This window comes from Plasmodium sp. gorilla clade G2 (genome assembly GCF_900097015.1).
Source record: "Plasmodium sp. gorilla clade G2 genome assembly, chromosome: 10".
In the NCBI taxonomy this organism is placed as follows: domain Eukaryota; phylum Apicomplexa; class Aconoidasida; order Haemosporida; family Plasmodiidae; genus Plasmodium; species Plasmodium adleri (nom. inval.).
In genome coordinates this window covers 16,673-34,629 of record NC_041702.1, presented here as the reverse complement: position 1 = coordinate 34,629, position 17,957 = coordinate 16,673, and the positions used below count along the sequence as shown (strand labels likewise).

The 17,957-nt window shown below is 16.8% G+C and overlaps 4 protein-coding genes across 4 annotated transcripts; 3 read left to right on the top strand and 1 right to left on the bottom strand.

Annotated features, from left to right (window-relative positions):
• Positions 1 to 284: 284 nt before the first annotated feature.
• On the bottom strand, positions 285 to 3,368 carry PADL01_1000700 (tryptophan-rich antigen 3; the record flags this gene model as incomplete). The annotated part of the gene is made up of 2 exons (XM_028682052.1): positions 285 to 3,017; positions 3,180 to 3,368. The coding sequence occupies 2 exons, from the start codon at positions 3,366 to 3,368 to the stop codon at positions 285 to 287; spliced, it is 2,922 nt and encodes a 973-aa protein (XP_028538368.1).
• A 4,404-nt stretch (positions 3,369 to 7,772) lies between these two features.
• PADL01_1000600 (EMP1-trafficking protein) lies at positions 7,773 to 9,627 on the top strand (the record flags this gene model as incomplete). The annotated part of the gene is made up of 2 exons (XM_028682051.1): positions 7,773 to 7,889; positions 8,041 to 9,627. The coding sequence occupies 2 exons, from the start codon at positions 7,773 to 7,775 to the stop codon at positions 9,625 to 9,627; spliced, it is 1,704 nt and encodes a 567-aa protein (XP_028538367.1).
• Positions 9,628 to 11,256: 1,629 nt separating this feature from the next.
• PADL01_1000500 (Plasmodium exported protein (hyp2), unknown function) lies at positions 11,257 to 12,523 on the top strand (the record flags this gene model as incomplete). Its single annotated transcript, XM_028682050.1, is given in 3 exon segments — positions 11,257 to 11,286; positions 11,304 to 11,558; positions 11,669 to 12,523. 3 exon segments carry the CDS (start codon positions 11,257 to 11,259, stop codon positions 12,521 to 12,523), a joined length of 1,140 nt encoding a protein of 379 aa, XP_028538366.1.
• A 2,589-nt stretch (positions 12,524 to 15,112) lies between these two features.
• PADL01_1000400 (Plasmodium exported protein (hyp16), unknown function) lies at positions 15,113 to 16,105 on the top strand (the record flags this gene model as incomplete). Its single annotated transcript, XM_028682049.1, has 2 exons — positions 15,113 to 15,319; positions 15,485 to 16,105. The coding sequence occupies 2 exons, from the start codon at positions 15,113 to 15,115 to the stop codon at positions 16,103 to 16,105; spliced, it is 828 nt and encodes a 275-aa protein (XP_028538365.1).
• Between the last annotated feature and the right edge of the window lie 1,852 nt (positions 16,106 to 17,957).

Genomic DNA, 17,957 nt, shown 5'->3' with positions numbered 1-17,957 from the left:
GGTATTAGGATATTTTGTAAAGTTAAAAATTATATGACACACTTTGTAATTAATTATTTATTATATTATTAAAATGTAAAATCCCTTAGATTTTATACCCTTTTAATCATAAGGGTATGGAATAAAATTAATCAAATATATATATAATAAAATATATTGTTGACACATTTTAATAATGAATTATTATGTTTGGTTCATCTGAATATATAGAATAATTATTATACTTATTTAAAATATTAAAATGTTATATTTTATAAAATATGATAATATATTATTTATATATTTCATTGGTCTTGGTTTATTACTAATTCCTTCCATTTTCCTTCAAGCATCCATTTTTTTATCAGTGCATCTAGCCATTCCTTTAATTCGTTAGTTCTATTTTCTTTCCATTCTTCCCAATAGGTAAAATCTGAAACATTAGCACTTTGACCTTTATTATGTATCCATTCTTTCCATTCCATATTTTCTTTTATATTTCTATTTCTCCATTTTTTCCATTCATTCTTTTTTTTCCTATTAAGATGTTTTACCCAACCTTTTTCTTCCCATTCTTCCCATATATCATCTTCCTGAAGTTTCCATTCTTGCATTAACCATTGTGTGAGTTTTTTTCCTTTCCATTTATTCCATAATGTAAACTTTCTTGTACTTAAAATTTTATCCATATATTTTAACATATCATTCCATTCATCTAAAAATTGCTTTTTATATCTTGTGTCAAAAAATGTTTGCCATTGTTGTTCATTCCATGTCATCCATGGTTTTTGTTCACCACTACGTTCATTTTTCATTTTTTCTAACCACTTAAACCATATATTATAAATATCTTTTATAAAACTTCTGAATTCCCTTTCTTTTTCTTCTAACCATTCGATTTTATCATTTTCACTTAATTCTAGCCATACTTTCCATTGTTTTTCCATATAAACCTTCCAATCATCCCATTGTTTATTTTTCCATTGTTCTAATTCTTGTTCTGATTTATTTTCAAGTTCCTTTATATCGAATTTTTCATTATTCCAATTTGTTACATATGATTTATTTTCTTTATTTTTAAAAATATTATAATGCGTCTTATTTTCAGTTTCCTTTTTAAAATTTCTAGGTTTAGTTACTCTATCTATTAATCCATTTTTTATTATTTCATCATACATTTTAATTTTATCCATATTGTTTTTATATTCTTCACTGCTATTACTTCCATATGATGAATAATTATTTTGTGATGTCATATTTTCTTCGTCTTTGATAGATTCATATGATGAATAGCTACCTTCTGCAGTCATACTTCCCTCGGGATTTGTAGATTCATACGATGAATAGCTACCTTCTGCAGTCATACTTCCCTCGGGATTTGTAGATTCATACGATGAATAGCTACCTTCTGCAGTCATACTTCCCTCGGGATTTGTAGATTCATACGATGAATTACTAGCTTCCGACGACATACTTCCTTCTGGTTTTACAATATTATTTGTTAAAATATTTTCTTCTTCTAATTTTTCTTTAATATTTTTATCATTATGATTTTGTATGCTCTGATTATTTATACCATATATATTTAAGTGCGTATTATCTTGGTCTATAATTACTTCGTTTTGTTTTTCTTCATTGTTTGTTTTTCTTGTTTCCTCTTGTTCGTTTGATATATTTAATTTTTCATTTTGTATATCACTTGTTTGATTTTCTAATTGTTCTTTATCATTATTGTTAATATCTGATTCAGTATAATCTTGCCCCATTAAATTTTTTAAAATTTTATCTTGCAATTTGTCAATTTGATAGAGATGCCTTATATCCTCTTTTTGTATACGTTTTCTTTTAAAATTTTTAGTTGATTTCTTTGAATGTTTCTTTACATTTTTATTATCATTAGAATTGTTTTCTTCTTTTTTATGTTGATTCTGGGTTTCTATTTCTTCATTTTTTTTTTCTTCTTCTTCAGGATTTTCTAAGTGATCATTATATTGTACTATATTTTTCATGGTTTCACTGCTTTCATTGGTTTGATTGGTTTCATTGATTTCATTGTTTTCATTGTGTAAGGATATATTATTTTTTATCACTTCATTGTGATCCAATTTATTAGTTTTTTCAAAATCCTGTTCTTTTTCTATTAAATTTGTTGTATTTTCATTTTTATCAATTTGGTTTTTATCTATATGTTTATTAACTGTTTTATCTTGTAAATATTTATTATTTTCTGTTGTCTTAATATTTTTATCTGCAAATTGTGTTAATTTTTTTTTGATTAATTCTTTTTCATATTTTTGTACAAACATATCATCATGAGTATAACTTAAATTTTTTAGTTCATTATAATCTTTTCCTAATATTTTTTTTATCATTTCTATATAAAAATAATTGACTACATTTGCTTGTGATATTAAACTTTCTTCTAATATTTTTGTTATTATATCATGGTCTAATTGTTTTCCATCATTTGTATGTGTTTTGATAATATTATTTTTTATTAATTCTTTTATAACTTGAATTTGAAATATATATATATCATTTTCACTTGAAGATATATAATTTTGTGAATAATTTTGAGACAATTGTGTATTTGATTTTTGTATTTGTTTTTTGCCTATATTTATTATATAATCTATTAGATCTTTTAATAATATATTGTTAGAATATTGTTTTTTATTTGTTTCTATTATCATAAGTTGTTGTAAGAATTTTATAAAAAATTCAGCATTTTTTTCTTTTGTGTCAAGAATTTCTGTTAATAAATTATGTTGAATTAAATGTTCTAGGGATTGTACGTGCGACATTTCTATTTCATTTTCTTTTAAGTTGATATCTTCTTTTATGGCATTATGTGATAAATCGTTTTCTAAATGTTTTCTTGTTCCTCCTTTTGAAATAATACTTTTTGCTCTTAATTCAAGTATTACTTGTTCTGTAATTAAATTTTTTACTTTTTTAATTTCTTCTATTTCATTTTCTATATTGTTATCATTATTAATAGATTCGATGATTTTCATTCGTGTCCTCTTAAAAATGTGCTGCAAAGAAAAGAAAGACAACGAAAAAAAATATATATATATATATATATATATATATATATATATATGTAGATATATAAAATGTTTTAAACACATCTTAGTTTTTTAAAACATATAAATGATATATATATATATATATATATTTTATTATATGTAACTTACCAAATAATAAAAATTTTTAAGTACAATATACATAAAGAGGGATATGGCAAAACAATAAGATAAAATTAAAAAGCCTTCATTATGGGCATCTAAGAAATCTTCATTTTTTTCTAGACTTAAAACTGTTGATGTTCTTGGGAATATTCTGGTCTGCACAAAGGATGACTTTTCCAATGGATTAATTTGCATACCTTAATGAATTTTAAAGAATATTTCTCTTCATATGTTTAAATTATTGTTTATTTATTTTTCTTTTTCTTATAAGATTCATGAATATATTATTCAATGAATCATTTAACTGGGTGTTTATATATAAATATGGAATTAAAAAAAAACAAAAATTTAAATAATTAAAAAAATTAAATATATATATATATTAAAAATGGTACATATAATAAAAATGATATATGTAATAAATAATGGCACACATAATAAAAATAATATATATACAAAAAAAATGGCCTATATAATAAAATTGATATATATATATATATATAATGATTCATATAAAAATAAATATTATTTTATGAAAAATAAAATATACATATATTATTCAAAACATCTCCTTTAAAACATGTTGTTCAAAATATATTTATTATCATATTTAACAAGTAAAACAAATATATAATATATAAAATAAATTAACATATATTTTATCATCTAAAAAATAACAATAACTATATATATGTTAAAACCTATTATTTAATAACTGTACTTTAAATTTTTTCATTTGATAAATATATGTGTGTATATAATTTAAAATTTAACAATTAACATATATAATATATATATATATATAATAATTTCATTTTTTAGATGAATATATGATAATTAAAAAATTTTATATTAATGCATAAATGTTAATATATATATATATATATATATATATATATATATATATTTATATATGCATAAATATTTTAACATTGATCATTGAAAATATACATAATGTAATATATTTCAATATAACCTATATATTAACTAAAATTTTTTTTAAAAATATTATTAGTATAATTTAATAATAATCAAAAAAATTAAATATATATAAATAACAAAATATAATGAAATTTAAAACACAGAATTAAAAGAGTATGTATTAATAAAAATATATGTATATATGTATATATATATATATATATATATATATATATATATATAATATTAGTAGAATTGCTTTTTTAAATTTATTAATATGGAATTTATAGAAATATACATTATATAATAAAGAAAATTAAAATAAAATAAAGTGAGATGAAATAAAAATAAAGCACAATAAAAAGTTGAAAATGAAAAAAAATTAAAAATAATTGATACATAAATATAAACAGATATACAATCATAAATATAAATAATTATATATTTATATAATAGTAAATGAAACGAAAAACAAAAAAAAAAGAAAGAAAGAAAAAAATATTATTTATTCTTTTAAACTATTTTAAAATGTTTTAAATTCATCATTATAGAATTATTTTCCTAATAATAAAATGTTACATAATCTTGGACATATTTTCCATTTTTTGTAATTAATACAAAGATCGTTCATTGTATTTTATGAATAAAATTCTAGAAATATATGTATTTATAATGAGTATTATATGAATTTTATCTTTAATTTAATATATTTATATATATAGTTAATATTTTTTTTTTTTTTTTTTTTAGTTTATATGTATAGTAATAATTATTAAATAAGTAGGGAGAATAAGGTATAAACATAATATATATTTCTTCTATTTTTTTTTTTTTTTTCAGTATATAATACATATATATAATAAATGATTTTCATTAATTATAAACCTATGTTAATTTTATAGATAATAATTAATTATATATTTATTTTTATTATAATAATTTTTTTTTTTTTTTTTTTTTCTAATGAATTATTATAATATCCTTAATTTGATAAAAATTATTATTTTCATATTCCTCATATATATATATTCTATTTTAAATATAGAAATATATAAATATTAAAAATAAAGAATTAAAATGAATACAAAAAAAGAAAATAGAAAAAAGAAAGAATACTTTTTATTTTATTAAAAGTACACCAATTATACTTTATTTTAATATTATTCCTTCATTGGGGTACACAGTTTTATTTTTATTTTATTGAAACATTTGATTGGTGATTAGATATTGTAAGTTATATATTGAGTAATAATTAAATCATTTTAATATTATGGTTGACTTTTAATATATATATATATATATAGAACACTTACATATACTATATCGATAATTATGAACCTTTCTTTTTTTTTAATTATGTTAATTTATTTTTATTAGTATTTATCAAAATTCAAATAATTTGTCTCATTGTGAGTTGATGATCTATATAATCTTAATGTAAGAATAAATATATTTTTGTTTTTATTTTTGATGATGATAAATATACAAGAAAAGTATATTTAAAAGCATTCTCATTTTTGTTAATAGATGAAAGCAGAAAAGAAAATACTGATCATACATATATATATATATATATATATATATATATATAAATTACCAAAGACATTTAAATTTTAGGAATACCATATAATAAAAAATAGGATGAGTATTACCATTTAAAATAAATCTTTTAAAAATAATACATTGGAAAATAATGTATTAATTTAAGACAAGTTATTATAAGATGAATAACATTTGTAATTTTTTATAATATACTTTTCTTCTATTTATTAAAAAAAAAAAAAAAAAAAAAAAGAATTATATAAAAAAAAAAATACAATTTTTTTTTTTTTTAAAGAGAATAATATTATATTTATTGAAAGAAAATACAACCACAAACATATTACGATAATTAGTAGGTTATGAAAAAACAAAATATATTTATATTTGTGTTTACATATATTATTACATGGTAAATCATTTAAATATAAAACTATGAAATTTTTTTTTTTTTTTTCCCCCTTATTTTAAAAGAATTAATATATGAGATTTAGCATTTTACAATATTTATATATTAAGAATAAAGGAATATAAATATTTATATTTTATTTATTTTTTTTTATTTTTTTGGTATATAATAATAAATATGCAACCAATAAATTGATATAATAGTATATTTAAATTTGTAATATATATAATATTAATTATATATATATATTTCATAATATAATATTGCATGTTTTCAATGTTTCTAATTATCATTTGTAAAAAAAAAAAAAGAAGAAAAAAAAATGAAGAAAAAAATTATGCAAAAATTATATATATATATATATATATATATATAATATAACATATGGAATACTCTTTCTTTTATGGGTTGTAAAAAAATATTTGGTTGTAACCTCCTTTTTTTCCCTTTTTCTTTTTTTTTTTTGCAAACTATTATATAAATATTATTATAAGTAAATATTTGTTCTTAACAAATTTTAGGTAGAAATTTCGAATATATTTTAAAAATATTATTATATTTTTTTAATTTAATAAAAAAATTATATATATAAAATATTTATATATAATATACATATATAATATTATTCTTTTTTTTTATAATATTTCTAAAAAATAATAATTAAAAAAAAATTTAATATAAAAATTGATTATTTTATTTTTATAATTTTACCACCAATGTTTTATATAAATATATATTATTATATAAATATAATTATTTTTATAAGATTTATTAATTTTAATTTGTTTATTATTAATAATAATTATGCTTACATATAAATTTTTAAAAATTAAAAAAAAAATACAGGTTTTCTATAATTTATTTTTAATGCATATAATATATATTATTAATTATAAATAAACCATGCAATATAAATAATAATGTAAAAAAAAAATAAGTACATAAATTGAAATATAAAAAAAGAAAAAAAAAAAAAAAAAAAAAAAAAAAAAAAAAAAAAAAAAAAAGTATTATACCTACTTTTTTTTTCTAAGAATTTTATAGTGATACGTATTTTTTCAATAAGAAACTATTTCTTATCCATAACCATATGAAAAAAAAAAAAAAAAAAAATTAAAAGTATTCTTTTTTTTTTTTTTTTTTATTTATATATAGAATATGAATAAATTTTTAATTAGATTATATATTAGGTCAAATTAATTTTATATTTATGATGATATATATATTATATAATGTAAATAATTTAATAAAAAAAGAATACATAAAATATATTTATAAATATATTAAAAATAATAAATAAATAAAAAAAAAAAACAAAAAAAATATAGTATATAAATAAAATAATTGAATAATAATATATATTATTATGGATTATTTATAAAATATAAGAATTTTTTTTTTTTTTTGTAGATTTATTCTTATATATATATATATATATAATATATATATAATAATAATAAATAAATAAATTGTATTATTCTATAATTCTATAGATTATTCTAATATTTATTTTATTATATATATATATATGTTATATACGTTTATATATTTATTATTAGCTTAACCTTTAGAATATTATAATTTTTTTATTTTTATAAATTTTCATATAATGTTATTCTTTTAAGTAAAATAACGTTATAAGAATATATTTTTAATGAAAAAATATATTGTATTATTATTATACGTTATAAAGAATAAGAGATAATAATACATGTTATAAAAGTTCAATAATGGAAAACATAATAAACAAAAAGCATAAAAAAGGGGGAAATAGTAAAATCTTTGTTTTATTAAAATTTTCTATATATACTATTTTATTATGGATAGTTACATTTACAACTAATAATGTAAGTTTATAAAATATTTAATATATATATATATATGTATATGTTTTAAATGTTATCTTATGAATTTATAACTAAAATGTATGTAAATATATATTCCTATATATATATATATATATATATAATATTATTCTTTTTTATTTTCTCTTTATAGTATAAATATAATGATTATAACAATGAAGGAAGAAATAAACAAGTGAGACATGAAAGATCATTAAGCGAGGCTGCTGTAGAATTTGATACAATTTTTGATGTGTTTAAGGAAAGTTTTTTAGATCAAATGGGATGTAGTGATCAAGATAAAAATGAAATAAAAAATGCTATGAAAATGTATTATGATAATATAGATATAAATGCATTATCTAACGAAATACAAAACAATGAAAATTTCCTTAACGAATTTGGTAATGATGCTAGTAGTATTAACAAAATTATGAAAACTGATATTACAAGTGGTCAAGGAACTAGTGCTGATGATAATAAGACAGAAAATAATGTATCAACATCTTATGGTGATGATAAGCCTGAATCATCCACTTCAGGAGTAGAAAGGAAGAAGGAAAGACCCAATTTATTTACAGATACATTATCTAAAGACAAAAATAATACAAATGACATTAAAAAAGAAGAAAATAAAAAGGAACCATCACAATTAGATGAAAATAACCATAGCGCAACTTCATCATATCAAGGAGAAAAGAATAACGAAAAGACACAAATGAACAACCAAGATAAAACTGAAAAGGAAACTGATAAAAATGAAACTGTAACAAAAAAACCTTCTAAATATACATTGAATCTTGATTCTCCTTTATTAAAAGGTTCAAGTGAAGGTGAAACCTCATCCAAAAAAGCACAAGATAAAAGTATAGAACCTACAAAAAAACCTTCTAAATATACATTGAATCTTGATTCTCCTCTATTAAAAGGTTCAAGTGAAGATGAATCACAATCTAAGAAAGAGTCAAATGATAGTAATGGATCAACCAAAAAACCTTCTAAATATACATTAAATCTTGATTCTCCTCTATTAAAAGGTTCAAGTGAAGATGAATCACAATCTAAGAAAGAGTCAAAAGATAGTAACGGATCAACTAAAAAACCTTCTAAATATACATTGAATCTTGATTCCCCCTTATTAAAAGGTTCAATTGAAGGTGAATCATCATCTAACAAAGAATCAAATGATAGTAATGGAGCAACTAAAAAGCCTTCTAAATATACATTAAATCTTGATTCCCCCTTATTAAAAGGTTCAAGTGAAGGTGAAACATCATCTAACAAAGAATCAAATGATAGTAATGGAGCAAATAAAAAACCGTCTAAATATACATTGAATGTTGATTCCCCCTTATTAAAAGGTTCAAGTGAAGGTGAAACATCATCTAACAAAGAATCAAATGATAGTAATGGAGCAACTAAAAAACCTTCTAAATATACTTTGAATGTTGATTCTCCTCTTTTAAAAAGCGAAAAAAAATCAGATGTGAAACGTGGCGCAAGTAATTTGTTTAGTCTAGATAATATTGGAAAACTCGATTTAGGTTCCATACTTGTCCAAAATTTAGAATTACTAAAAGGATTTGCATTGAATTTCCAAACTTTGAGTTTAATTTTCTTGGTGTTCGTTGGACAGTTCTATCCTGAACATTTTCAAAAGGCTGCAATATTCGTTGGAATGGTAAATGTATTTTTAGAATGTAAACGTTTATATGGTAGATCTCAAAAGAAATTAAAATAATTTTTCTTTTTTTTTCATAGAAATTTTTATGTTTTAATTCATAATTTTATTATAAGAAAACATATCGATTTCTTTAAAATTATGTTATTTGTATATACTTACATGTTATTTTTTAAATTTATTCTTATGTGATATATGGCTTTTTCTAATATATTTTTTATCATCATATATATATATATATAAAAGAAATAATAATGATGTTATTTTGGTAGATAAAAATCTATGATGAATACATATTATTTTAATATTGATTTTTTTTTTTTTTTTTTTTTTCCTTTTTTTTAAATATGATTACTTGTTTTTGTTTATAATTAAGTATATATTTTTCGGATAAATATAACATTTATTATATGTTTTATTCTTATAATTTTTTTATTAGTATAAATATATTATGTTTTTGTGTATGTGTTTGGTTTTTCTTTTTTTTATTAATTAATTTGTTTATATTATATATATATATATATATTTATATATATATAAGAACTTACTTTATTAAAAAAATATCATAATTTTCGGAAATAAGAAATTATTATTATATTAATTTATAAGTAATTTATTATTTTTTTTTTACTTTGATATGAATTTACCAAAATTATTATAGAACAAATCTTTCATGTTATATAAAAATATTGAGAAATTAAAACAGATATATGCATATAATTTAATTTTTTTTATAATTTTTTGAGGGAATTCATTTATTTAATTTTTTTTTTTCCCTTATTTTTCCATTTAACAATTATATAATTCTATATTTATATTAATAGTTTAGAAAAGAAAAAAAAACAACAAAAAATACGCAAAATGATATATATATAGAAAATAAGATAAGTATACTATTTATTTACATATAGTTTTTAATAAAAATTTAAGCTATTTGCATGTATTATTTTCTATATTATATTATACTTTTAGTCTACATATTTTAGTGAATATGAAAAAAAAAAAAAAAAAAAAAAAAAAAAAAAAAAAAAGATATACATAAAATAAATAGATTGGTAAATATATAATTAAGATTTGATAATTTAAGTAGGTTTTTATATAATAATATTGTGTATTCTTATAATCTTTTTATAGAATAATATATATATATATATATACATACTATATAAATTATTTTATTAAAAGAACCAAGTGTATCATTCTATATATAAAAATACTTTTGGTTACTACGCTTTTGTATTTTTTTTTTTTTTTTTAATATATAGAAAATTTGATATATATTTTATTTGGAAAATCTATATTATATATATATATATATATATAATTATATAAATGTTTTAAATACTTTATAAGGGAAAAAGATATTTTGAATTTTTTTAATATTATTATATACATATATATATATATATATATATATATTTTATTTGAATTATATATGTTATAATATTCATAATTGATATTCTTTTTTTGGTAGTATAATAATTGTTTTATAAAAAAAATAATATCAATAATTTGTTATTTGTCATTTTATAATTATATTTATATATATTACAAACAAAAAAAAAAAAAAAAAGTATTCATAAATATTTAAATTTAATAAATCCATATGTTATAAAAGAATATATATTTCTTATTTTTGGTGTTTTTATATATATATATTGTACTATTTTGTTTGTTGTTATTATATTTATGTTTGTATTTATATATTTATTTATAATAATAGAGTAATTGAATCTACACCTATAAGAATCATAAAAAAAAAAAAAAAAAAAAAAAAAAAAAAAAAGAAAATGACTAAATTAAGATATGAAAATACCTTTAATTTTATATGTAATAAATATGATGAAGTTATACAACGTGGTTGTATTAATTTAGATAATATGAATAAAAATAATAAAAATGGAAATAAGAAAAAATATATCAATATTTTTCCAATTGTGAAAATTTTATTAATCTGTCTGTTATTGTCGTTGGTGGATAAATCAAATGATGTAAGAAAAAAAAAAAAAAAAGTATAAGATTATATATATATATATATATGTTCACTTGCATAGAATTTCACACACATATATATTTATATGAATATATTTTTCCTTTTTAGAATGCATATAATAAGGATATGTTTCAAACGGATAAAGGGAATTGTAGTCGCCTAAGATACAATAGATTATTATCAGAACCAATTTTCGAATTTGATGTTATGTATGATTTATTTAAAGATAATTTTTTAGAACAAATTGGTTATAGTGATGCACAAAAAAATGAATTAAAACTTTCTATGAAATCGTTTTTTCAAAGTTCAAATAGTCAAGAATATACCTATTCTAGACGAGAAGATAATATTCATAGTATTAGTAATACAAATGTAACAAACGTGAAAAGTGTGAAATTTGAAGAACCACAAGATAAAAAAAATTTAATTACAATTGAAGAAATAAATGCAAGTAATAATGATTCAAAAGAAAATAAAAATGAACCAACTATTATAAATGTGGATGAAAATAAGAATTTGGAAAGTGCAATTTCCAATGAACAGGAAGAAACCACTACTAATAATGAAGGAAAAAAGAAAAAAACTAAAAAGCCCCATAAGAATAAAGACAGTAGTACATCTTATGATAATATAGAAGAGAATGAAATATTAAAAGAAAATAATGTAGAAGTTGAAGAACTAATTGAAGAAAACAGAGAGTTAATTAAAAAGGGATCTATATATAAAAATAAATTAAAAGAAAAATCTGTGGAAAAAAGAATAAAAGGAAAAAATTATCTTTTTCATATAATCGAAAAGGCAAAAGAAATTCCCCCAGGTGTTATTGTTGGTTTATTTTCTATTTTTTATGTGGCACTAGGAGAAAATAGATCATCCTTAATTTTATTAATTTTAATATTTATTTTAGCACTACATGCATATTTGGAAGTAAAAAGAATATGTCGATTCTTAGATATAGATTAAAAATTTATTATGCATAAATAAAATTAAACACTGTATATATATATATATATATATATATATATATATATATATATATATATATACATATGTCTATGTAAGTTTGAATCAAAAAGAAAAAAAAAAAATAAAAAAAGCAATTCTTAATATTTATTTTGAATTTATGTATGTTTGAAGTATATTAATTTGATTATAGATGTTTAATGGTATATATATATATATATATATATATATATATATATTATAAGCACATTTAAATATTTATATTAAAATTTATCTTTTATTTATAGACAATATAATACATTCTTTGCACTTTTTTTTCTTGATTAATATATAATTATTTTTTTTCTTGTATAAAAAATGGCTTTTTCATTTTATTTTGTTATTATTTTTTTTTTTTATTGTGTAATAATATGTCTATTTATTTTTCTTTTACTTTAATGATGGAAAAATTATAATTCTTTGGTTTATAAAAATAATTAAATATTATTATATTAATTTAGGTTTAATAATAATATTTGAAAAATAAGAAATCTTTTATTTTATTTTAAAGTAAATTATATTATATAATTAGAAAATATTAAAATATAAAATTGAGACAAAAAAATAAAGCGTTGTCTGAATGTATTTTTAAATTTATAAAAATATTATTATATAGAAAGTCAATGTAACCCCTAAGAAAATATATGAACACATATATATATATATATATATATATATATATATATATTTTATGGAAGAAAAAAATAAATATACACTATTCTATATTATTCAAAAGAAAGAAGAAAAACAAACGCCCCAAGAACATTTTAGTATTTTATGGGACAATTTTAAAAAATTATTTTATCAGAAAAAATTTGTTTATTTTGTAAAGTAATTTGGAAATTCTTTGCTATATATATTGTATTTATATAATACATTTTATTATTTAATTATATTTTTTGAATTTTTCTCTTTTAAAAATAATCTGAATTATATTTTATATGTGAGTTTCCTTATTTACATTAATTTTTATAATTGTTATTATAATAATTATATTAAAATTCTTAATAAAAATTTTCTACTTTTTTTTTTTTTCCTAATATTTATATACAACTGAGTATACTAAAAATAAGTACAACAAAAATTTAATTTTTTAAAAGGAATATAAAGAAATATCAAGAAAAATAAAATAAAAAAAGGAGAAACATTAAGGAATAATAAAAAAAAAATATATATATAATTATATATATTATATTAAAAATAATAATATATGCATATAATTTTATTATATATTATATATATATATATATATATATATATATATATATATATATAATATATATATAGTATAATGGTGCATGTATTATAACCATATTTTTTTTGGATTCAAAAAAAATGAAATTTATGAATATAATAATATATTATATAAATATATTGATAACCAAAAAATTTTTTATATCTTTTTTAACTTACATATATTTTCTAATTTGTACTTATGAAAAAAAAAAACAAAAATTATTATCTGTATTATTATGAAATAATATATAAAATTAATACCTAGGACATTATTGTACTTGTTATTTTAGGATATATAAAAAAAAAAAAATTATATAAAGGCAGAAATACAATTTATAATATATATTATTATATATATAGAACGTATTCAATTCAATAAACAAATACATTTTTCTTTGGTTATAAAGAAAAAAAATATATATATATTATAAGAAGAATAATTATATATATGAATATTATTATGCATATATAATATATATATTATAATAATTTTATTATATTTATTATCATAATTAAAAATTATATTCTTTTCTATATAGAAAATAATGAAACTTTGTTTTTTTTTATTATTTTATTTTTTTTTTTCTTTTGTTTTTTTTCCATACATATTATATATATAATATTCTTTAATTAAATATACTTCTATTCATTAGTATAAATAAATTAGTACAGAAAAATAAAAAAAAAGAAAAAAGAACCTGTATTTGAAATGAAGTCGTATGGTTATAATATGGTTTAAAAAAAGAAGTATTCTTTTAGTTTTTTATTTTTAAATATTGTAAAAAAAAAAAAAAAAAAAAAAAAAAAAAAAAAAAAATATTTGTAAAAGTTTTTTTTTTTTTTTTTTTTTAAATAATTTTTACATAGAAATAATATATCTAAAAAAAATAAATATATATATATATATAATATTAGAAACAAGTAACATTTTATTTGTAAAATTATTTATATAATAATAAAATTGATACATTTATAAATATATATATTTATTTATTTAATATGATATATTAATTTTTATTATGCTATTGTTATTTATAAGAATAATAATACTTTTTTTTTTTTTTGTATATTTTTCATAAAGTATCTTATATATATTATGTATATATTATATATATACTTATATAATATATATAGATTTATATGTTTATATTTTGATGTATCAAGAAAAATAATTAAAATATATATATATATATATATATAAGTGATTAATTTCATGAATTCATTTTACTTTTTTTTATAAATTCTTTATATACATTATTCTTTTATCCTTTTTTTTTTATTTTCTTTTACAATGTTTATTATTAAAAAAAAATTATGATAAAAGATCATAATAATAACTTAATGAGTATGAATTTTTATACATACAAAAAAATGATTAGTGATAATTCTACAAGTAACTGTAGTTCGAAAATGGAAAAAGGAAATAATAGATATTTGAAGGGGAAAAATATTTATATTTTTCCGTTAATAAAATTTACTATATTTACCCTTTTAATATGGATAGTGACATTTATAAATAACGTAAGGAAAATTAATGTAAAATGAAATTAGAAAGAAATAAAAGAAAGAGCAATATGTAGCATTATATTATTCACATAATATATATATATATATATATATATATATATATATATATATTTATATTTATTTATATTTCCTTATTTTTATATACTGTTTTGTTTTTAGTATGGAAATTATATGAATGATAGATGTAGAATGATAGAGTTAAGTACTAATCGATTTTTAGCCGAACCATTATTAGAATTTGATACAGTTTTTGATGTATTTAAAGATACGTTTTTAAAAAATATGGGTTGTAATGAAGAAGAAACAAAGAATATAAGATCAACAATGAAATTATATTTTGATAATATCGACATGAATGCATTATCTAAAGAAATGAAAGAAAATGGAAATTTCTTTGAACAAATAGGAAATAATGAAAATACGTTGGAAAAATTCATGAAAAAAGATATAAGTCAATTAAAATGTATAAATGTTGAAAATGTTGAAGAGGGTGACGAAATACCTAAACCTTATACAGTTGAAGAAGTAGATCCAAATAATCCATATAAAGGAGGAATTGGTAATATCCAATTTAATTCAGATTTTATTCGTAGAAGTGTATTTACTTTAAGAAAAATAGGAACATCACCTTCTTTTCTTATTACAATGACAGCAATACTTTTGAAAAATGATCATTTAAAGACAGCTTTATTATTAATGCTTGCATTATTTTTAAAGGGAGTAAATTTTGCATTGGATTTAAAATCATATAATGATAAATTTCATTTCATAAAATTTTAATTAAATAATTAAGAATAATTTAATTTAATTTATTACTTATAAGATAAATATATGTAAAAGGATGTATATATATAAATATATATATATATATATATATATATATATTAATTTATTTATTTATATGTGCACTTATGCTTATATAAAAAATGTGTATTTTTTGTTTTTTATTTTGTTTATATTATATATACCTTCCATAAATAATAGAACTAATATTAGTATATGTAATTAAATTTTCCTACTTATTTATTTATTTTACCAATTCATAGTTATATTTAAATGTTTTGTAAAATATACATAATATATATATATATATATATATAGTTCTACATATATTTTAATGATACATACATTTATATATATATGTGAAATGATTATTTTTTATTTTTATTTATTTTTTTTTTGGAAGGAGTTTTTTCCATTATATTTTTTATGTGTGTTTCTCTCTATAATTAATTCTTCATGTTTTGATTATTATTTTTTTTTTAATTATTAAAATTTACAACAAGAAAAAAAAAACAATTTTTTTTTATAATATATGTACATAAAAAATAATATATTTTTAATTTTTTATTTTGTTAAAAATAAAAAAATACAATGTAACAGTGAAAAATATCACGGGAGTCATTTATTTCAAAATTTTATTATATGATAAAGGATATACTTTTTTTTTTCGATATATGAATGGTTATAATAAATGCGTAGATTATAACTATTTTTATAACATAAAAAAAATATGCATATATTTTTACATTGTTACACTGGTATAACTAAAATTTTGTTTAATTTAATAAATTATATTTGTTATATATGTATAAGGATAACTTAATAATTATTGATTGACTTCAAATGAATATTTATAACTATTTATGTATTTTTTTTTCCTTTCTTGTATATTTCATTTTTAAAAAATGTTATGTAAGCAATATATGTTCATATTGTTTAGGGTTAAGGTCTATATCTTTATTAATATATATATACTAATATTTTTGTGAACATATTTTAAATGTTATTTATTTTATTGGTTGTTTAGATGAGACGAAAAAATAAATTTATAATTTTATAACTATGTTATATAATAAATAACCATAATAATTTTTTTAAAAAAATAGTCATTAATCTATTTATTAATTAATATTATATATTTTTTAATATAATAATACAAAAATGAGCAAGAACTATTCATTATTATATAATAAAAATATTATATATATAATATAAATATAATATATATATATAATATATATTTTTACAAACTTCTTATATAATATAATATGAGAAGCATATTTTAAAAGTTCTGCATACATACATAAAAAAAAAAAAAAAAATAATTAAAAATACTTATAATATATTTATATATACATATATAATATTAAAATATTATATATAATATATACATATATTAATAATATGGAGTAATTTTTTTTATATAATTATATTAAAAATATATACTTTTTAAAAAAGTAATATATTAAAAATTATAACTTTTTTATAATATATAATTAATAAATATATATAATAGATTCTTTGGATTATACTTTAATTTTAAATTTGACAAATATATAATATATTATTAAAAATGTATTAATTTATTTTTATACCCATATTATAAATTATTTGGTTATGTAATTACGGGAGTTATATATATATATATATCATATAATATATTCATAATAATTATATTATTATTTTAAAATAAAAAAAATATATATATATATATATATATTTTTACAAAAGTAGATTATATTAATTATATTTTTTGGTTATTTTAAATGGTCTTGTTTATATAATAAAGCATTGGTTGATATATTTCATATTATTTTGTTCTATAAATTTTTATAATTTTCTTTTATTT